The 22,903-nt window shown below is 39.0% G+C and overlaps 4 protein-coding genes and 1 pseudogene across 5 annotated transcripts; 2 read left to right on the forward strand and 3 right to left on the reverse strand.

Moving 5' to 3' along the window:
• Positions 1-718: 718 nt before the first annotated feature.
• On the reverse strand, positions 719-11,633 carry LOC112170075 (SCY1-like protein 2). Its single transcript, XM_024307219.2, is given in 15 exon segments — positions 719-2,044; positions 2,047-2,066; positions 2,284-2,402; positions 2,526-2,687; positions 3,482-3,544; positions 4,439-4,567; positions 5,175-5,288; positions 5,849-5,935; positions 6,345-6,431; positions 6,539-6,600; positions 7,502-7,628; positions 8,025-8,207; positions 8,752-8,859; positions 9,220-9,324; positions 10,856-11,633. Coding segments are annotated over 15 exon segments (2,793 nt in total). The 5' UTR covers positions 11,345-11,633; the 3' UTR covers positions 719-1,106.
• A 1,222-nt stretch (positions 11,634-12,855) lies between these two features.
• Positions 12,856-14,766, forward strand: LOC112173618 (MDIS1-interacting receptor like kinase 2). Its single transcript, XM_024311302.2, has one exon. It carries the CDS (start codon positions 13,079-13,081, stop codon positions 14,513-14,515), a length of 1,437 nt encoding a protein of 478 aa, XP_024167070.1. The 5' UTR covers positions 12,856-13,078; the 3' UTR covers positions 14,516-14,766.
• Positions 14,767-14,798: 32 nt separating this feature from the next.
• On the reverse strand, positions 14,799-17,014 carry LOC112170701 (annotated as a pseudogene).
• On the reverse strand, positions 16,909-20,369 carry LOC112170534 (protein FAR1-RELATED SEQUENCE 5). Of its 2 annotated transcripts, none has more exons than XM_024307857.2 (2): positions 20,218-20,369; positions 16,909-19,803 (listed from the first exon to the last, which is right to left on the reverse strand). In XM_024307857.2, the coding sequence occupies exon 2, from the start codon at positions 19,789-19,791 to the stop codon at positions 17,140-17,142; it is 2,652 nt and encodes an 883-aa protein (XP_024163625.1). In that variant the 5' UTR covers positions 19,792-19,803; positions 20,218-20,369; the 3' UTR covers positions 16,909-17,139. The 2 variants fall into 2 exon arrangements, with proteins under 2 accessions (XP_024163625.1, XP_024163626.1); XM_024307858.2 differs by having other exon boundaries at positions 16,909-19,813; positions 20,218-20,358.
• Positions 20,370-20,479: 110 nt separating this feature from the next.
• Positions 20,480-22,738, forward strand: LOC112170535 (molybdopterin synthase sulfur carrier subunit). Its single transcript, XM_024307859.2, has 2 exons — positions 20,480-20,632; positions 22,132-22,738. The coding sequence occupies exon 2, from the start codon at positions 22,178-22,180 to the stop codon at positions 22,493-22,495; it is 318 nt and encodes a 105-aa protein (XP_024163627.1). The 5' UTR covers positions 20,480-20,632; positions 22,132-22,177; the 3' UTR covers positions 22,496-22,738.
• Positions 22,739-22,903: the final 165 nt, after the last annotated feature.

The raw sequence follows: 22,903 nt of genomic DNA on the forward strand, positions 1-22,903 counted from the left end.
GCTTAGTTTGGGTGGCTTCAATTATTTAAAAAGCTGCTTAACAAATAAGTGAAACAGCCAAAAGTGTTTGGTAAAAAATTCAAGAGCAGCATATCTTAAAATTTACATCATTTAATAGCAGCTTATAGAAGTGGATAAAAACAGTGCTAAATTTACTGCTTATTGCTATTGAAAAAACAACGAAGTGTGTGACAAAAAGTCCCTTTTAGGACTCTAATTAACACTTTAGAAAGAACATCTGATAATTGATATGTTGATATGCTTGTCTAACTTGTTATCCAAAAAATAAGATTATCTAACTAGTACCTAACAGATTCTGTTAATCTGATACAAGTGATAATGTGGTACAGCACAGTTACCCAGCTAGCTATCTAAATCGGGAACAGCAGACAATGTGGAAGAGTCCTGGTTTATCAAGGATTGGTCAGACGCTCGTTTCATCATGGTGGCCAACATTTGTGTAGTAACAAGGTTGATGTGTTCTTGAGAACGGTTACATTAATATCTCCAGCTTCGCAAGGATCAATGGAGATTTAGGTGGTGGATAGCTTTGGTAAAGTTTCAATGGAATACGAGATTGTACTAACTCACAACCCTTCTATAACTAGAATCATTGCTCAACAATCTAATAAAATTACAGCATTGCTAGCTAACATTGAGCAGCTCATATTGTTTAATCAGAAGTAGCAGAGCTTGTTTGGTAGGGATTTCTGTATCATTTAGCCAACTTCAATCTCTTATTAATTTGAAACCCAGTCACTGTCGATGGGCTTGCAACTAAGAATACACTATCCCGAAGAATGGAATAAGATCCGTTAAACTATGCAAAATTTGGTGCCAATCACAATAAAATACAAGCCAAGCACAACAGACAATTACATAACAAACCTTGCCATCTGTCATCGAAAAAAACAAACCTTGCCATCCTCCAGAGCTGTTGACGCAGTTGCCTCGCTATGAATGAGACATGGCATCCCAAAATCATTTACAAAACCAGTCTCCCCACTCTCCACACAGCATGGCAGGACTACTCTACAAATGCCATTTGCAAATCTTTTGCTGTGGGCTTTTCAACATTAGTGAAGGTACAACCATGCATGAGAAACTTATAGTAGATCCAAAAGGGGAGGCTGTTCAGTTGACGATTTGGCATGGCTGGACCGAGAGACTGAACTAGCACCCCTCCCTCTTCCTCTTCCTCGACCCACAGTACTTGAAGGAGGTGGAGCAAGTCTAGGTGCTGTCTGGTCATTCTTGGCAGAAGCAAATATTGATCCTAGATCAGCTGAGTTTTTATTTGTATAAGCACTTGAAGCTGGTATTGCCTGATTCTGTTTCATATATCCAAGAGAATCCTGGGAGCTGAAACCTGAGTTACCCAGACTACCAGTATTGGAAGTTGCATTGCCTTGATTCAGTCTTATTTGCTCAATAGAACTCTGGGTGTCGAAGGTCCAACTGTTATTGCTATTGCTTTTCAAGTTCATGCTATTTGATGTACTTGAGAGTGAATTGGAACCGTACATATTCGTTGGAAATCCCATTGCCCCATTGCTGGAAGGGCCAGAACCACCTACTGAGCCACTAGACCGTGGGGGCCAGTTGGCAAAAGGATCAATGTCATCAAAACTTGAAGTGGGTGACACTCCTGCATTTGATTTCTTCTCAGCATCATCAAACTGAGGGGTTGCACCAGATGGTGCCCGAGGAGGCCACTCAATATCAACCGGGGGACATGATGCAGCAGTTTGCTGACTCGATACTGCAGTTTGTAAGAATGAATTTGGCTGTGAGGAGCTTACTTGAATTGGTTCATTACCCATTAGGGGATTACTGGGGGTAGCACTATTTGTAGAATTCTGGAGGGAATTGGAAGGCTGCTTTCTAATCGGACCCCATTCTTCGTCCCATGCTGGACGGCTATTTGTAGCACTAGAAACATTTCCGCTTATGTTACTTGAGACTTGGGAATGGACTTGGGACTGGAGCCCATTGGCAGATAAAGATGGCTTTACCTCTGGGATTCCAGAATCCGTCACAGTAACCCCCGTTTTTCCTCTATCTTCCTGAGATAAAAACAATGGATATAAGAGTACAATAATTCATAGTAGAAACTAGAAAAATAATTGGAAAAAAAAAAACTCAGGAATTTCACCAGAGCATGCATGTAGGCATGCAGAGATTCTTTTTTTTCCTTAATTTCTTTTCTGGTCGGGATGTAGAAATGCAGAGATTGAGAAAAAAAAATCCCACTAAGAGAAGCATAACACATCAAGGTAATACCTCAGAATATCCTTGACAAAAAGCATATACTTGGCAAACTGCTGAACATTTAATTGCTGGGCAGTAAGAAGTGGTATGATTATTGGGAGGACATGCTCTGCAACAAACTCTACCCCATGCTGAAAATGATGAATTGTGGCAAATAAGTTGTACTAATATCTGACATGAGAACATCAGAGTAGAAGCTACCAAAGGATACACAAATCAACTCCACAACCAGAATCAATATCGATAATTTTTACCTTCTTAAGGATCGAGTTTGACACGCCAAGAGTACACATAAGAGTAGGAGCAGAGCGGTCAACGGCTGTACATCGCTGAATTGTTTGCAAAATATCTAGAATAGCACGCTTATCAAGTGTGTGAATCAGTTCTCCTAAACAAAGCAAAGCATTGACTCTCACCTGACCAAAGAAGCAAATTTAATGTCATGTTCAACACTTGCATTTAGGTTAAAACAAAGAAAGAATCCACAGAAATAACATATTTCCAAATATTCAAGACGTATCTTCAACTATCATGGTACTACTAGCAATAAGCTTGGCTGAGCCCATTTTACTATTACATCTTACAGCTTCATAACAAATAGTATCACAGCATACCCTTCAATTCATACAAAAGATAGACTGCAGTTCTATCAGTTCATGCTGATGTATAAAGACGTCTATATCGGTTACAAGAAACTTTATCAAGGGAAAAACATTATAGAACAGTTTAAATGTAATAATTAAAAAACACTTTGTTTCCTTGCACAAAACACAAACTCTATTGATAAGCCAGAGAAAAGAATACAAGTATCATGGACTTACAGACAGAGAGAGAAAGCAATCCAAAATTTTATTCAAGAACTAAAGACATATCTAGATAGATGGGCCAAACAACCCAAAACATCATTTCCAATATTTTAGGATCAGGAATCCAAAATGAAAACTAACTAGTTAAGGTCCTTAAGATGTAATAAATGCAGTTAAACCAGGACGGACAAGATGAAATTGCAAACAGATAGAGAAAGCAATCCAACATTTTACTTAAGAACTAAATACATTTTTAGAAAGATGGGGCAAGCAACCCGAAATGTCATTTCCAATAATTTAGGAGGATCAGGAATGCAAAACTACCACAAAGTAATAATAATAATAATAATAACAACAATAAAAATAATAATAAATTAAAAGCTAAAATAAAATATTATACATACCGCAGCAACGGTTGTTTTCAGAGCTAAACCATGAACACGAGGCAAAATAGCTTGTTTCACTAGCTGGCAAGAATGAAATATAAGACAACAAACATTAGTAGCTCCTCCATAAATATGTTAGATCCGCACGAAAAATCCTCAAAATTGCTAAATGGTTACATCCCTGTTTCTCATTGTTCATGTACTAAATACATTTCTGTATCTAAGAATGAACCATACTAGATTAATCCTTTAAAAAGAAGGAGTAAAATCCAAAACTACAACTCACACATGTGCACTATAAAGTTCCACTACTGATTAACAAGGCTTAAACCTGGAATAACGCAAAAATTCTTTGTAAAAGCATACGCAAAAATTCTTTGTAAAAGCATCTCAAGCAACTTCTTTCTTTATCTTCTTCAAAGTTATGTTGACATTCTATAGTGCTGGGACAAGACTTCCCTCCTATCTATGTCTTCCTCTAGGATCAGCCCACCTAGGCAGGCTTTGGGTCCAAAAAGTGGGGCAGTGTGCTGCCTTACACTGGAGAAAGAAAAATAACTTGGAACTAGTGGTACTGCACTTTTCCCAATGGCTCCCACTTATACTATACCTCTCTAGTCCCTTGCAAAGTCGGACCAAACTCAAGCTCAACTCATAACTTATAACTTTAATATTTTAATTTGCTTGTATTTCCTTTGTAATAGCATCTTTGTCACAGCAGCTGTTTCTTTAACAAGACAAGATATATACATATATATATATATATATATATATATATATTAAAACTACAAATGTCAGAATATATCCTGCACAAAAGCAACTCGACAAACTCGTCTAATCAAATGACAAAAATAAAAACTTATACAGTCGGCCTCTGATGGGAATCCCCATCCCTTATTTAAAGTTTTCCGCAGACACATAGATAAATACATATGATTACACACACGCGCACAGAGAATGACAATGCATAGTCACCTGAAGATCAAGTTTCTTAGCAAGGGAAGCAGATCTTTTCAAAACCTCCTCCTGTATGCGGGCATCATTCTCTTCATAAGCTCGAACAATCATGGGAAGGACATGTAATATCAAGTGATCTGGAATAGTCTGCAATTATAACATCACAGAATAAGAGGATAATAAATGTAAAAACATCTATTACTGAGAGACTAGTACTGTAGTAGTCCAACTTCATTCTACAACCTGCCAGGATAACTAAAATTCATAGGCAATTTCACAAAATATACGAATACTTCAATTTGACAAACACTTTAGTTTTAAACTTCCTTCACTACATTAGGAAGAAAGAGGGATGAGCAGAGGCAAATATATTCTTTCACATAAGAGAAAATGAACATTGACATGTCTTATTAGGTTGAAAAGCTCAAGAAGGACCAAAAAAAAAAAACATCTGACAAGCTGCTGTGTTACACATGCCTTGAGTGACCAAAAAAAGAAGAAACATATGGCTCTATAAAGGTTGCATTCAAAGTAATTTATCAGGAAATCCCTAATTATTATAGATAGAACTCTTAGAGCCAACATCAAAGGTCCGAACCAATCAGGATTAAGACTGAGTTGAGTAGACTCCAAATCCATTTCTATGCCTGATAATCAGAATCAATTCTCATGGACTGACCAGCAAGGGTACACAAACAAGAGCATAGGTATTGAATTACTAAACACGCAACTGATATTCTAAATGCCCGCTTACCTTGTTGATTATGAGATCTGTATGCTTCAAAAGCAGCAGCAATGTGTCACCCACAGCCGTGCTCAGGACAGGAACAAGAGCTGGCAATGTTGATAGCTCGAAATCATCTTTATCCTACAATAAGTTTTAAAACATCAATTCACTTATTCCTATTGAAAAAACTAATGATTATGAAAGTTAAAGCCATTAACTATCAGTTGAAGCTGTGCTCAAGTCTAATGACATTATTTGGTTGGTTGGTTGGTGGTGTGTGTGTGTGTGTGTGTCGAGAACACTTTAGACTTGATACTTAATGATATCTTAACTATCGCGCTAGTTCTAAAATAATGTTGCATAATGAGAATAAGCAGCAATAAAAAGTTACTGAACTTCATCATCATCATCATCATAGCTCCATAGTCATTATTGAAAGTTTGTAAGAAGAAATGGGATTGGAAACGTGGAATGTGAGCAATGTATAGATGGGAAACAATTAGAGAGAAGAAATCAGGTGTAATGACCACATTCATCAGATGATACGGGTCTTTATTATTGGAACAATTATGTGATCAGACAATCAGTCTTTGATAAGCATGATCAGTTACAAGGCTAAAATTAAATTTGTAACAACAAACAATACTCTTGTTTGCACACTAGCTGTTGATTTCCATGCGCAAAGGTGAAGTAACTAGTACCTGAGACTCAGCAATCATGAGAACCATAGGCAGAATCATCGGTTGCATTACCAAATTCCTCAGTTCTGCACAAAGAGGAGGCAGTACCTGGACAAAAGATAATATAAATAATGTTCAATCACTGAAGTATGCAAAAACAGTTAATAACTCAAATGTTTAGCTCAACAGAATTGGAAACAGAAACAGTGATTATTACATAACACTAATGAGTAATGACTATTAGTATAACATTATAACTAATTACCCTTATCTCATTACCGCAATTCATTTAGTTTCCATTCCTTGGAGAAAGTAATCAGACACATGCAGTAAGTGGAGCTTTTTCTCATTTTTCATCTCTTAAAGAAAACGAAAAATCACAACATGGTCATATTTTTAATTAAGTTGTTGAAATTTTTATTTTAAAATCAACATATATCAAAAATATCTAATACCGTCAAAATAGACTACATAATTCAATCACACATCATTCGATCAAACAAGAAAGAACTGAAACCTTATAGCGCAATACACGAGCATCAAAATCTTTCCACATATCAGACAATGCTTTTAGGAACTCAGATTTCTGCATGTTATCCCTTTCCTGCAAGTTAGAAAGATTTATCAACAAGAAAGTTTCTATTATTGTCAATCTTTCAATTTTTTTTTCCTTATATTTTTCAATGATAAAGCTTAAATGAAAAGGCATACGAGCATGTGGTCGAGAAAACGAAGAGCACGCAACCTAGTGTCATCCCGGAAAAATGGAGAACCTGCGAGAAGTAATATTATTAACACAATTATGAGCCAGACGGCAATAGAAGCTCACTTGGATGTAACAAAACACTAACACAGCATAAATCAAGCAAAACCAAAAAATTCAAGACATAGTACTACATCAGTTTTTGCAATCCATGAAAGCATTGTCTAACATTTTAGAAAGCTGTCTTTAGTTATTAAGCCATCAAAACCAGAACTCCTAAACCTGATATTTTCATAATGTGGATAATTTATTAATGCCTCAGGGCTTGTGAAACGGCAATGGCATTGCACATTATGACTTAATAATGTTCTACTCTAATAGCTTAGAGGAAACATGCTTTCTGAAAATATATTTACAATTTACACTTGAAGATGACTAGTTCATGGATAAGAACATACATTGGTAATAAAATGATCAATTATGATAGACTCCAGTCTTCTACTATGTTCTTTTCCTCTAATCCTATCTAGCATTACACCATTTCTTGTTGCAAGGTCGTATAACCTTTTAATGAAATTATCCTATTAGATTTATTCTGTAGTTTCTGAAAGTCTTTAGGGTTTGAATACTATTCACATTTACTTCATACAATTTGGTTACAATTTAGTACCATCATATTTTACATGTGCATGGTTATATAGGCTTTCTGGCATACTCAATTCGTTTTTGTTACATTGAAGGGGAATCGAACCCTGATCTAGCTTAATCCGAACCCAATTCCCTACCCTCCCTCACTACTTGGGCTCATCTTTTGGCATACTCATTCATAATTCAAATTTGAGATTTACCATATATTACCTCTGTTTATCTTAAACTTCACTTTCTTTTATTTTACTCTAAACTTTTCTCTTAGAGGACGTTTGCCCTAATCCACTGAGGAAGATGTAATAGAGTAAGGTTGACATAATTACCTGTAAAATCAATTGCTGATGGCCTGAAAGACTCATTTGTAGAGATCATCCTTTGCAAGTCAGGAACTAACTCAGGAGGAATAGAGGAGAAGGCTTCACTAGATAAATAACTTAAGGTATTCATGTACTGCAGAAACAAACACACAAATGAGTATTATTGCAGATACACAAAATCAAGAATCAAATTTGAGAGAAAAATCCAGTTGAGGTTTTTTTGGGTAGAAATGAAGTCAAGCATGCCAGAAGAGGACTTGCTATCCTGGTATAAACACTGTCATTCCTCCCAAAAGGAATAGACGGTACAAGCTAGACAGTTCATTTTTGACTCTTTTGATAGCACTTCCAACATTACCAGAACAAAGTACACGATGTGTAAAAGTTATGGCATTTGAAGAAGAACAAGTCATGATTCATGGATCATGAATGAGAATAACTAGCAATGAAAATACAACAATATGTACTTTCATATACCGATTACAATAGCAACATTTGTACAGAAAAGAAGAATAGATATCAAGCATACCATCTTGACATTATTGTGGCAGTCAAACAAAGGTTTGCGTGCAATCAAGTGGTAGGCAAGACATCCAAAGCTGAAAATATCAGAAGAACATCCGGCAGAAGATGCTTTACTCCTAGCAAGTTCAGGAGCAGTGTAATTCAGTGATGGCTGAAGTGGAAGTACAGAGTCCTCAACATCATACTCCTGCACAATCAATTTCAACTTATACTATAGTTGCTACAATGGCTCACAGAGAAAAATGTGAAATCATCTTCTGTACAGAACTAACAAAGCTTAACACAAATACACCTAAGCAGTCATTGATTGCATAAAGAAGCATCATACAGCTCATAAAAGCATAGACCAAAACTCTAAACCATTTGTAAGGGAGACCAGCATGCAAGGATATATCTATTTCAAAGTTGTAGCAAAAGCAACTACAAAACTACATAGATTAAAAAAATAAAACAATAAAAAGGATAAATGTTTTCTCCAATTTAATTTTGTATCTATCTTCTTTCATCAATAATAAATAATAAATAAAAATAAAACATTCAGAGGATCATCAATAAAACAATAAGAGAGAACCGCACATGACTTGAGTGCGAATCATGAATTATATGCTATATAAGAGATCAAAACCTAACTTGAATCCAAACAGAAAGTATGAATTCACAATATTGTCAAAATGAAAAGGTGAGATAGAATTACATAGTTTATTTACAAATCCTATCAAGGCTTAACTTACTGCATAATGAAATTCCGGAACATTCATATTGCCTGAGGCCTGATCTGTTGAGATTGCAAAACCAAATCCACCAAGCTTCCACGCTCCACTTGCTGTAATAAACACATTCTGCACATATATGCATTCACATTCACTGACATAGTCTATATGTCTAGAACCCCCAACTTGAAGAACAAGCACGATGATTTAAATGACAAGAAAAGATCATCAAACATTATTAGAAATGACGTAACAAAATTGCAGTTATGACATTTTCCTTATTAAATCTTTTCACAATAGTCAGACAACAATGACAGGTGGGTTGGGAGAACCTCGAGGCAAAACCCACCTTGTTTATTAAATAGAACTGGCAAAAACAGAAGAGTAATATCTAAATGGAGCCTACCTTGCTCAACGCTTACTTCAACGAATTTTACAAGTGATATAAAAAATTTAAAAGAAAAAAAAACCCAGGTAAAAGGTTTTCACCTCGGGTGATATAGCTCGATGAATAAGATGCGCATTGTTATGGAGAAAGTCCAAGGACTCAGCTATCTGGAGCAAACCATGCTTCACTTCCAACAAACCCATTTCCTGGAAAGAAAGAATCTTTTTGAGCAACTAGGATACAACAGGATCAATAAAAAAATTACATGACAGTTAAGTATTGAATGAAAGTTTGACTGTTTCATAGAAGAAAATCTTTTACAGCATATTTTTCTCGGATGGATAAGTCCTCATTTGTAATTCTACTTTACTAATTTCAATGTAATGAGCCCAATCGTATTTAAATTGCTCATAACACTTTAATTCTCTCAGTCAAAGACAAGTATGATATGCAAATTGAACATCAAAATGAACAGCCAACTTGTACGACTGTTCGTGAATAATCATTTCAAGGGGAAAAAGATAAAGAAACACTATAAAAGTTGGAGCTTAAGCATCAAATAGCTGGCCAATAACAAACATACAAAAGTGCAACATATTTAGCAGGCATCGACCATCCCAAAAGAAATAATGAAGATGTCTGGCATGACTTCAAACAAGAAGGTAAAGAAGATAAAATCTGTAGCTTAGAATAAATATTCTTCAATCTTCATTTGCTTTGCAATATTTTCATGTATTTTTATTTACTTCTTCTCTCTCTTTCCAAAACCTATTTTCTTCTTTTATCATGACATTATCCCTTTTGGTGTTGGTAAGTATGGGTTAAATTTAAACTATGAATGATGTGAAGCATAAACATCACTGAAAGATGTTAATTTTATGAATGGTCCCTAGAGTGTCATAGATACTTCAATGTTAGAATTAAAACAAAATAACACTTAATCACAAGGCAATGGGCCATTGAATAGGTCAATTGCAGTTTATAAGAATCTAGATATTGCTTGTATAACTTAATCAATCTATGATGCCTATACATTTATACAGTGCAAGTAATACTCTAAGGTCCTACAACTCGAAATGACAAAATCTGCATGACCTTTTTTATACACTGCATTAACCATGTGATAATACCAAAAAAAATGCTAATGTGTGACAAACTGTGTCTCCTGTAAAACCCAGTTGGTATCTCATTCAAAGGGGAAAAAGAAAACCTCAAAACAGAAATATTAGCAGGAAAAAGATTTTACTCAGTTCTGCTGAATGCAGCCATAACTCTACAAATTATTACAATTTTACAAGCAAAATTTGCAAGCCAAATAAGATAATACCATGGTGCATCAGTGGGAATCTCCTAAATTACCTAGAAGCACCATGGCATATGAATGCACCAGTGCAAAAAGTAAGAAGCTTCAAAAAGGAATTTCTAAATTCCTAACAAACAAAGAACTTGCTTCACTTGAGTAACATACACTGCTAAAGAAGGCATCAATCAAAATCGCATCAAATTAGACTGAGCATCGATTTATTAATTTTACTCAGATGATTACTCTCTAAATCACATCTCCATTCGGATTCAAACGGGCGTTTCACTGATTCACATTAAAGCAACTGAATTCAAACTAGCTTTCGAAATTCACACACGCATTCCCTATTCACCAATTCACTAACATTACAACTACTCAAACTCCAACAAACATAAACCGGCATTTGCAAAATCAATAGTAGAAAAGCTACCTACCATTCCTTTAAGCTCCTTCGGAACCTTGACCATATTCTCCACATTCCCAACTGCATTTGCCACAGACGCAAACAACGGCTCCGTCACCATCGCCATGGCATTCTTGTTCTCATCTAAAGCCTGCACCACGTGCACCACCCCGGGGTGCCTCAGCCGCACCAGCCTCGCCGCATCGGCCCTAATGATATCCAAAAACGCATCCTCCGCCGCCTTGGACAGCCCGGCCCGCACACGCGCCTCCGAGAGAGCCTTCTTATCCAGCACCCAGACGCAGACAGTGGGATACTGATGTTGGCCTCCGCGCGCGGCCTTGGCGGAGTAGAGTTTCCAGACGAGGGCGGGTCCGGCGGAGCCGATCTGGTCGAAGAGCTCGTAGTCCTGAAGAGGCTTGGGCCCGGCGACTTCCTGGACCGTCGTCTGTACCGTCTTCTCGATGACCGCGCCGGCCTTGGCCAGGGCTTGCTGTAGGGTCTTCATGTTCAGAGACATATTGAATTCAATGGGAATTGCAATGTGTTTGATACAAATTGAATAGAAAAAAAAAGAGAATTGGTGTCTGTGTTTGTTTGTATAGAGGTGTATAGGGAATTCTAGGGTTTTAGATTGAGAATAAGGAAGAGAGAGAAGGAGGAGGAGGGAGGGAATTGAGGTCAGATCATCGGTGCTTTGCTTTTGTTCCTTCTCTCCAGTTGTCTGTGACTCTTGTCTCTCTTCTCTGGCTTCGTTTTTTTTTTTTTTTTTTTTTCTGAGAATGCTCTTGTGTGGCTTCTTTAATTTTTAAATTTAAATAATTTGGGTTGAATTTTAAATATAGTTTAATTAGTTTTGGTCTTTAATTCTCTCTCCGTGCAGTTTGGTGCTGGTTTCCGTTGGCTTTTCTTTAATAATTTTTCCTTTTCTGGGTGTGATCTGAATGAGAGTCGTGGCGGCTGACTTGGATAGTCGGTGGATCAGACCTGGGCTTTGCTGTCAAGTCTCTTTAGTCCAGCTTTAGCAGTAGAATTGTGATCATAAATCCGTTAGCCCATTAATGGAATAGCCCAACACATCACACTTGCATGCAGATGCTTTGTTGTTTGTGTATGATAATCAGGGCTTGAGCCTTGAGGCCTTATTGGGTTCTCACCATGAGAAAAACCCTCTACACCTCAAGTTTTTGCTCTAATATCGCCTTATCACGCTCTTCCTTGCTTCCACACCAAAATCTCAATCTCGTACACTTACATAGGCACGACCTTTCTATCTCTCTATTGTGGTCACTTGTGAGACTCATTTTGTGATTCTATTTTCATAAGTTTATCTTTCTAGTAATGCAAAATGTGGATCGATTAAATGTTTGGATAAACAAATAGATGAAGAAAATGATGATTATTTGAAGTTAATTTAGGTACTAACTGCTTCATCTCATCCATAGAGCTGATGGACTCCATCCCGCCAACCCAATTTAGGTAATGAAGATTTTGCCGTGGGCATAGAGATTGATGCAATTTTAGTTTGCAGTGGCACTAAATGATGATGAGGTTCTCTTTGAGAGTGATTGTATGCAGCTTGTTGATGCTATTAATGTGACATAGGAGGATGATTCCATGTGGAGTTTCTTGTTGTAAGAGGTTAGGTTTACTTCTGTCTCATTATCTAAAGGAGAGTGAAATTCACACTCCCAGAGTCCCAAATTTGTAATCCACACTCCATTACTTTTCTAATTAAAGTTCTCATAACAATACAAACTTTAAGCTACTAAAGACAAAATTTAAGTAATCGAAAAAGAAAAAATGAAGTGTGAATTATAAAACGAAAAGTGAAAATTTCACTCCCCTTCCCCTTGCCCAAATTCAGTGTTTCTCATGTAAGCCGCGGAGCTAATAGCGTAGGCCCTAGTTTAGCACATGCTGCTGTGGATAATCATTTTAGCTATTTTTGGTATTTGTATGTTCCCAAATTCTTAAGAGATGTCCTCTTGGACAATCTTAATGCTGGTTCCACCCTGTGTCTAATGTCAAAGCCGCCCTGTCTGACCAAACCCTGCAGCTGCCATTAATCCCAGCTCTCACTCCCACACACCGCACTGACACCACTTCATCCAACTTGTCATATCCAACTTTCTACTTAATTTTTCGGTCAATTCATGCTTAGCTGCTTCGGCCCTCCTCTTCTTTCACTATATGAACCCCCTCTCACCTCTTCTCCTTCTTCACACTCCACAATCTCACAAAACCAAACACCATGAAGCACCACCACCTCTCCCTCCTCCTCCTCTTCTTCGCCCTCACCCTCCGCTCCCTCACCCCCACCTCCGCCGCCTGCCACGTCGACGACGAAACCGGCCTGCTCGCCTTCAAGTTAGGCATCACAGCCGACCCCTCCAACATGCTCAGCCCATGGAAAAAGGGCACAATCTGCTGCATGTGGTACGGCGTAACCTGCAACAGCAACAACCGGGTCAGAATGCTGTACCTCACGGGCCAACCCGACAAGCCCAACTCCTCCTTATCCGGTACAATCTCTCCCTCCCTCTCAAAGCTCAAATTCCTAGACCGCATCTATCTCCAGGACCTCAGAAACCTCACGGGTCCTTTCCCGGTTTGCCTCTTCCAGCTCCCCAATCTCAAATACGTCTACATCGAAAACAGCAAGCTCTCGGGTCGGATACCCGATTCCGTCGGTAACTTGACCCAGCTCCAGGCCCTCAGTTTCTACTACAACCGGTTCACCGGTCCAATCCCGAGTTCAATATCCAGGTTGACTCAGCTGGTTCAGCTCAAACTCGGCGGCAACCTTTTAACCGGGTCCATTCCCACCGGCATCAAAAACCTCAACAAGCTCACCTATCTGACTCTCGAGCGAAACGGGTTGTCGGGTCCCCTACCCGACTTCTTTGCCTCTTTTCCAGAGCTCCGAATTCTCAATCTTACCCGCAATAAATTTACCGGGAAAATCCCAGCTTCAATCTCCGCTTTGGCGCCAAAATTGCTCTACCTTGAGCTTGGTCACAATGCCTTGACCGGTCAAATCCCAGCATTTCTAGGAAACTTCAAGGCCCTTGATACCCTTGATCTTGGTTACAATAAATTAACAGGCACTGTGCCTCAGACACTTGCCAATTTGACCAAGATCTTCAATCTCGATCTTTCTCATAATCAACTTGTGGATCCATTCCCACAGCTGAATGTGAAAGGCATTGAGTCACTTGATCTATCTTACAACAAGTTCCATCTGAATGAGATTCCGAAATGGGTTACTTCTTCGCCGATCATTTACTCTCTGAAGCTTGCGAATTGCGGGATTAAGCTGAAGCTGGAAGACTGGAAGCCTGCGCAGACCTATTACTATGACTACATTGATTTGTCGGGGAATCAGATTACGGGTAGTCCGGTTGGGTTGTTGAACAAGACTGATTTCTTGGTGGGTTTTTGGGCTTCCGGAAACAAGTTGAAGTTTAATCTGGAGAGTTTGAGGATTGTGCAAACATTGAAGGACTTAGACGTGTCCAGGAATTTGGTTTTCGGGAAGGTGCCTAAGACAGTGTCTGGGCTTGACAGATTGAACGTGAGCTATAATCATCTGTGTGGACAGCTTCCGGCCACCAAGTTTCCGGCTTCAGCATTTTTGGGGAACGATTGTCTCTGCGGTTCTCCACTTGCTGCATGTAAAAAGGTCTAGCTACCAAGTCAGAACAGCGTCATTCGCATGTGTTAGTAGTATTGCTGTTGGTGACTAAAAGCACTAGAAGCTTGGAGGAAATAAAAGAGCATGGAGTGATGAGTTGGGATCATTTTACTTGATCTTAGAAGAAGGAAAAAAGCAATGCATCTTTCTTTATCTTCTATGTTCTGCAGAGTTTATGTTTGTAGAAATGATAAAAGGCAACGAAATACTTTCCTGTTATGGTAACAGGATTATTTTCCGTAAGAGTCCTACCCTCTATATTTGGCAATTAGCACACGACGTCTTCTAGGATAAGTGAAACAATGCATGAGTTACCAGCAAATGAAATCCACTCTTACCAATTGTCATTTCCCTGGTCAGCTGCCAGTCGAATATTGGCTTTGACGTGCCATGGGAAACTAATAACCGCACCACCATGCTATAAGAAAACAGAAAACCTGGTAAAGGAGCAGCACATCCAGCAAGTAGGCCGAGAGATCAAGAACAAGACTTGTGCCAAACAACTGCTATCATGGTGCACAGGATTACCAATAATCTCCACGAGTGCATATACCATTAGTAAAATGATGGAACCGCTTAGAATCTCGAATTATGATAGTTCGCTTCTCAATCAATGATATGAACTTTGCAGCGCCGTGACAGACACCAAAAATTCGAAGGTTCATGGTAATAATCATTGGCATGCCAGCATTAATCACCAAAAGCCCAAATGCAATGGCTAATTTCTCACTGTGCTTACTGATCATATCTTCTTTCACTGCCTCTTCAACATCATGTAGAATAATTCAGTTCGAGACACAAATCCAGCCTTCCGGATCTTTTCAATCACTTCTTCCAACTTGGCATATATCCTCTCTGACTCGGGGTGAGACTGATCACCCACAACAAAGCGATGAATTTTATTTCCATATTCAATAAAACTGCACCGGGTGTTCTCGCGAGATCTTTCTCCTTCATCAAAGCCCTCACCTTTGAAGCATCCCTCCACAAACCAGCTGCGGAGTACACATTTGATAGCATGATATAGTTTCTAGAATCGGATGGCTCTAAAGCAAATAACCTTTCTGCAACTTCCTTCCCAAGCTCAATGTTACCATGCACCCTACAAGCACCGAAAAGAGCCCCCCATACGCCAGAGTTTGGCTCCATTGGCATTCGTTTAATCAGCTCATAAGCATCATGCAGCAGCCCACAGCGACCTAGAAGATCAACCATGCATGAATAGTGTTCCAACCTAGGCTCTACTCCATAAACTTCAGACATAATGTCGAAGTAATTTCTCCCTTCCTTGATAAGTCCTGAATGGCTACAAGCACTTAACAAGTGAGTGAAGGTGACGTGATCAGGCTGCACACCTTTCCTAACCATGCATGCTTTCAAAGATCTCCATAGCTTCTCGTCCATACCCATGCGTAGCATAACCTGCAAGCATTGCAGTCCAATAAGCTACTTTATCCGGATCAATTACCTCCTTGAAAACCTTAAGTGAATAATCTAATCGCCCCAACTTCGTATTCAAATCTAGAACTCCCGTTGCAACTCTGACATTTGCACTAAGACCACATTTGATAATTTATAAACCATGGACGCCCTGTGCTAGATTCCCTAAACCTAAATTCTCGCAAACTTGAAGCAAAGACACAAGAGTACCATCATCAGGATAAACTCCAGCCCTTCTCATGAGATTAAAAAAATTCAACCCGTCCGCTGCAGATCCATTTTGAGCGTAAATTGCTATCATTAATAAATTCCATGACACTACATTCTGTATCGGCATAGTCTCAACAAATCGACAAACTGCATCCCAATAGCCCAACTTTCCATACAGATTAATCAGAGAATTAACAAGCTTTGGTTCCCACAGCACACCCAATTTCAGTGCAAGTCCAGGAATGTACATGCCTTCATCAACAGCTCCACTGCTAGCACAAGCTGAAACTACAGATATAAGCGTAACCTCATTGGGTTCTATTCCCATTTCAAACTTCATCCCAAGAATCGCGGTCAAGCATTTATCCACATACCCTCTTCACGAAAACCCGGAAATCAAAGAATTCCGGGAGACCAAGTCCTTGTTGGGCATTTCATCAAACAGCTTCAGTACATCTTCAGCAAACGAAACCAGATGATCGCCAATTATTCAGATCTTTTCTCGGGTGCTTTAAATTTTTAGGCGAAGGCGGCAACGACAAGAGTTTGTATACTGCTGGAAACGGTGTCGTTCGCTATATGTAAAGCGATAAGCTTTTATTGCAATAAAATAGCTTTCGTTTTTCTTGACAAACAATAAAGATTTCATTAGATCGCAAAACCAGAACCGCACATACAATAAATCTTTATCTTTATGTACTAAATAATAAAAAAAAAACAGAAATTGCATCATAAACTGTAAGAAACAAATCGCTGAAGCTCAATTCAACTAGTTGGATCACTTCAAACCCTTTCCGTTTGGTGCGAGCACTTGGATCCAATTGAACAACCAGAATACAACATAGTTGTATACACAATTTGTCAGGGTCTGTAGCTATGTTAAGAATACAAAAGCTGCAAATCCTAGTTAAACTAGACCCAGGACTACGCGTAGTTATACAAAATAAGGGCGACATATAATGCACTCTTCAATAGAAATAGGTTCTGAATTCACCCGGAGGAAGACTGCGAGCGTAATGTTCGGCATTGATGCCAACTGAAAAACCGGTAAAGCTGTGGGCGTCTGATCCAACATGAAGTTGGTGACGATGTATCAAATTCTGCAATAAACTGTGGTTTTGGCTCTCCGTGCGATCATGGGCCGGCTTGGCCAGCTTTGCAATTTCACATTTCATCTTCTTGGTTCCTCCTTCAGTCATAGATGCTGGGAAACAGATATTTTTGATTTCTGAAGCCAAGGATGCATACCTTACCATTTGCAAATTCCTGTCCGACAAATTATGCAAGTTCACCGGCTTCCCCACATCCATTGTCCATCTCTTCAGAACCAAGGAATCAGGTAACTTCAATATCAGCTCAGCTTTCATTACTGAAAATATATGGGCACAAGGGATTCCGTCTGACTGAAATAGTTTGCATGAGCACAAGAACCACACTTTGCTTATATTATGGTGGTAATTAACAGTCCAATGCCTGTGTGGCAAGTCATATTGGGTCAGGTGAAACACTTTACCGTCCCCTTGTGCATATGGCTCAGACTTGGTGATTATGTATTTTCTCTCCCAATCTATCTGGTGCATTATCAGCAAGTAGATGTCATGAGTGAAGATCTCAGCTATCTGCTGCTCCAAAGACCGCATGTGAGTAATAATGACTGGCTTTGAGTTCTCGCATTTAAGGTCATCCACACTAATATTATTTCTCATTTTCCTCAGGGTCTTGTCCATCCGGGGAATATATTCACAAAACCTGTCATACTTACCTAGCGCACTCTCCAGATTCCTATGGATCCCCTGGCAACGTTGCATGCTACTCATTCCACCAAAAAAATGACCTTTAAAAAATGCCTCTGCCCATCTCTTGCGCCTCTGGTACATCATATTAATCCATGGATTGTCTTGAAGCCCATAGGTCTCTACCATAGACTTCCAGCCCAGGTCCCACTCATCCGGTGGTATAGCATTGTATAAAAATTGAGTGAAAGCTTTCACCACGTCCGGGTCCTTAATGATTGTAGCCAAGTTCTTCTCGATGTGCCACGAACATAGACGATGTCTGGCCTTGGGAAAAACTTCAACAACGGCATTTTGTATTTTGTCATCCCTGTCAGTCAAAACAGAAATCGGTTTTTTGTCCTTCATCGCACCCAAAAATGTTTGCAAAGCCCACTTGTAGGTATCAATGGTATCATCAACCAGTATTGCAGATCCAAACAATACAGTGCCCCGATGGTTATTTGCACCAACAAAGACAGCTAGCGGCCTCTGGTAAATGTTTGTCTTGAATGTACAGTCGAATATCAATACATCCCCAAACCTAGTGTAGTCCAACAATGAACAAGAGTCTCTCCAAAACAAATTTCCAAGCCTGCCTCGCTCATCCACGCTGAACTTGCAAAAAAATTCGGGATCCTCTGCAGCCCTTGCATTCATGAAGGCAATTGCCACTTGTGCGTCACCATTCAACAAAGCTTCTCGGCGTTCTATGTCAATGCTATTATACAATTCCCTCTTCATTAAATCCACAAACTCATATCCACCCGCAGGATGAACTATATACTCATATGCACTAGAGGTTGTGATTGACTCTTTCTGCATTGCCACTGTCTGCACCAAATCCGATCTATTAGTTAAACTCACAAACGCATGTCCACCTGCTGGTTCAACCATATGCTGAGAAGTGGCAGCAGAGTTGACTGAACCTTTGCCCATTGCAACTCCCCGCTCCAAATCCGATCTATTAGTTAAACTAACAAACGCATGTCCACCTGCTGGTTCAACCATGTGCTGAGATGCAGCAGTGGAGTTGATTGAACCTTTACGCATTGCAACTCCCTGCTCCAAATCTGATTCTTTAGTTAAACCCACAAACTCATTTCCACCTGACGGGCGATACACATATGCAGCAGAGGTGTTGATTGACTCTTTGGCTTTGCGTACTGCAACTGCGTGTGCCAAATCCAATTCTTTAGTAGAAGCAACACACTCATTTCCACCTGATGGGTGATGCTCATGTACAGCAGAGGTTTTGATTGACTCTTTGGCTTTGGGCATTGCAACTGCCTCTGCCAAATCCACTTTCTTGCCAACACAATGAGACAGAAGCGATTGCACCTTGTTAGGCTTTGGTAAGTCATGGGTGTGCTCAGTAGTAAAACTTTTCACATAATAAGCATCAAGTTCCTTGGAATACCGCACAACAAATGCAGCCATACATTTCTCTCTCGTGCTGTGCCTGGGCGGACGACTATTGCTCGAAAGCCCCCTTACTTGATTGTTTCTAGGTTTGTTCTTTTGACCTTGTTTGGAACACACCCACACTCTTCTTAGGACAGTGCCAGACAGGCCCCGATCACACTTTTGTCTCCTTAAACGGAACCCAAGTGCAGCAGAATAAATTTCATAGAACTTTTCAGCATCTTCAATAGTCTTGAAATAAGTCCCATCAAAGTCCTTGACCGTCAGCTCACGAAAATTTTTCCCATTGTACTCAAAAGGGCCATCTGCTCCATATGTTTCTTCGGTGGTTTCATTGTCTTCTGTCTCCATGTTGCAATCTTGCGTTGAAGAATCATCTTCTTCCCCCGACTCAACATCAATGATATTCCCATCATTACTCATGGCTACACCAACCTATAACATACTAACAATATCAATACAACCAAATAAGTCATCACAAAACCATTCTACAACAACAACACTGTTCATCATCCTTTCAAAACAACGACACTGTTCATCATAGAAGCAACATTCTTTATACCAAATTACAAACCTATCCACTTCTCCAATCAGACTACATAGTTAAGAATTGCAAGTGAAAGATAAATCAAACACCAAGAACAAAATTACCATTCACCAAGATTAATTAAGCACAGTTAAAACTCAAAGCTCATCACTTTTTGAACATGGTGAATACAAAATGAAATGAATTATAAGCTCATCATACTTATGGTCCCACTTATCATGAAAATTCAATAGCACCCAAATCAATCTAGAACCCTAAAACCCCCAAATCTCAGTAACTATCAATGAAAATAGGAGACTCACCAATCAGTGATGAAGAATGCTTGCTCACATAACCGCCTATACGCCCAATGAGGAAAACCCAAGTGCCTTTCTCTCCCTCTCTCTCTCTCTCCGTCAACTTCTAGCGAGCTTGATCTCCATTGAAGACTGGCACAAAGCTTCCCCTCTTTGAGCATTTGGGTGCGAAATGCGTTCAGTAAAGTGAAGCGTGCCAAATATCCCGTGCTCCATCAATCTTGACCGTTGCACTAATCCAACGGCGTTGTTTTAAAGACGAAACAGGATTAGTTCACCGGCGTTAAAAATCTGGTGCATTGATGCCCAGGGACACACGGTGCACTTAAGAATCCAATCTTACTAAAAAACCTCCAAAGCACCCAAGACTCTCTCTTCCTCTCTCTGTAATCTCTGAAGCTTCTGGATTATTTAGGTGAAGGTAAAGCTTCTATTTTTCTTCCCAAAAATGTGATATCTACTCTCTTATTTACGGATAAGTCCTCTCAGTTTTCTAGGATGTTGGCGCTTCTTTCTCTTTGTTTTGTTTCTTGATTTTCATTGTTCAAATGTGGTTTTGATAGATTTGACTTTGTACGGCCGTTGACTATATTCATCATATAGAGTGCTTTTGTTGTTGTGATGCTTCATCAGTAGCACAGATGATATGAATCATATGCAGAGAATTTTGATTCATTGGAGTTTGACATATATATGATTTGCCAATAGCAAATTTACGAGTGTTGGTAAAGAAAATTTGAGGTCTTGTTTAAGTTTTTGGATTTGCAAACTCCGTTATGATAAAGTTTTCTGAATCGGCTCTATAGATGAGTTTCGATATATGTTGTTACTCGGCATGAGAATACAGTTTATAGAGTATGAGCTGAAGTTAAGAAGAGTCTTAGGATTAGAGATCAAGTGAGTGGAAAGCTTGTTTCTTTTTCCATTGTAATTGATTGGTTGTTTGCTCTTTGGGTTTGCTCAAGTGAAAAGACATGGATAAAGGCTGGTTTGTTGCCCACTTCAGTCAAGTTGGAGAGGCCTGCATTTTGTAGTATATACCAGCATCAGTTCAGAATAGGTTTAGGGAGGTTAGGGAAGCTGGAAATTAGTTCCCTCGGGATTCATTTGGGGTTTGAGTAATGCACGAAAATTGCTAGAACAAGACTCTTAAAAAGGGAAAACGCATGATAGTGCCTCCTTTCTGTTGTAATTGGAAGTAAAAGATGAGCTTTATGATGTAGGAATCGTATAGAAGCTTGCTAGTTTGTAGTTCTTGCATAGTGGTATGGATTAGTTTGCAATGGTATGTAATAGAAAATCCTGAGGTTATTTAACTAGGATGGTAACTTGCTATTGAGTTTTTAGTTGTAGGAAAATTCTAACTACGTTTCTATTGATGTTTGATGCATATACATGACACATGCATAGTGATCTATCAAGCCTTCTCACCCATTGTCAGTTGTAGTCAGCATATAATTGGTTCATGATGGCATTTTCAACTACGTATTCTGGATGAAACAAGTTCAATTCAATGGAAAAAAAAAAAAAGGTACATGCTCATTGTGATATACATAAACATAGCTTGAGAGAGACCGATCCTTGCACGCTAGGGTTAGGGTTCGATCATCTAGAACTCTAGTTTAAATGCTTTAAAAGATAGGTTTCCAAATGCTGGGCATTATTTGCTTGGTCCTGACTTTAAAAAAATCGTTATCTTGTTGATGACTTGAGTTCCAGAGGCTTAACGTATTTATTGGATATAACCTCCAACTGCTTGACTTATTTGTTGGGTCAAATCTGAAAAGTTCAAAAACTGGTATTGGCATTGGCTTATGGTTTAATTTCTTATAAAACAAGTTGCGGTTTGCTTTGCTTTCCTATATTATTTCTCTAGGGAGGTTTTTCCATATCTTATAATTGAAGAAGTTATCATTGCAGGGTACATGTTTCAGAACTATTAATTCATGAGGCAGGGTGTTCTGCAATGGATTTCAAGCAAGAAGAGATTAAGTCTGTAACTATGGACCCTACAACTAAGGGGATCAAGGATTCATCTGTTAAGATGAAGGTGTTGTTCTTTGCCAGGGCTCGGGACCTCACTGGCCTCACTGAGATGCCATTGGACGTATCATCTGGTAGTACAGCCAATGATTGTTTAAATAAGCTCATTTCCATTTTTCCAAGCTTGGAAGAGATCCGTGGGTGCATGGTGCTTGCTCTTAATGAAGAGTACACAACTGAGTCGGCACTTGTTAAAGACAAAGATGAGTTGGCCATTATACCTCCAATCAGTGGGGGCTAAATGCATCTGATGTAACCAGGCACACAATCCAAGGTTATTAGGACATTGTATGATCTTGTGCTTATTTGTACAAAACTATGAATAAAAAGGAATACCAAATAGATTATCCGCTGTTGGTTTTAATTCTGAGCAACACGGAGAATAAAGTGCCGATGCGTTTGCTAAAGCAGTTGTGCAGGATCATTGTGCTATTTTCTGTTCACAACCATCTGTTTACTATTTCAAAGCTGCCCCTTATAGCTACGTTTTCAGTTCCATCTATATTAGCTAATCCAGATTGTATCATATCAGAGATGATGTTGGTATTGCTCCTATAGAAATAAATTAAGCTTTGATGATATGATAAATTGTTGAAAGAGAAGGCAGAACACATTGCAGGATATTGCAAATACATTTTAATTGATATGT

Source organism: Rosa chinensis, chromosome 6, assembly GCF_002994745.2.
Source record: "Rosa chinensis cultivar Old Blush chromosome 6, RchiOBHm-V2, whole genome shotgun sequence".
Taxonomy (NCBI): domain Eukaryota; kingdom Viridiplantae; phylum Streptophyta; class Magnoliopsida; order Rosales; family Rosaceae; genus Rosa; species Rosa chinensis.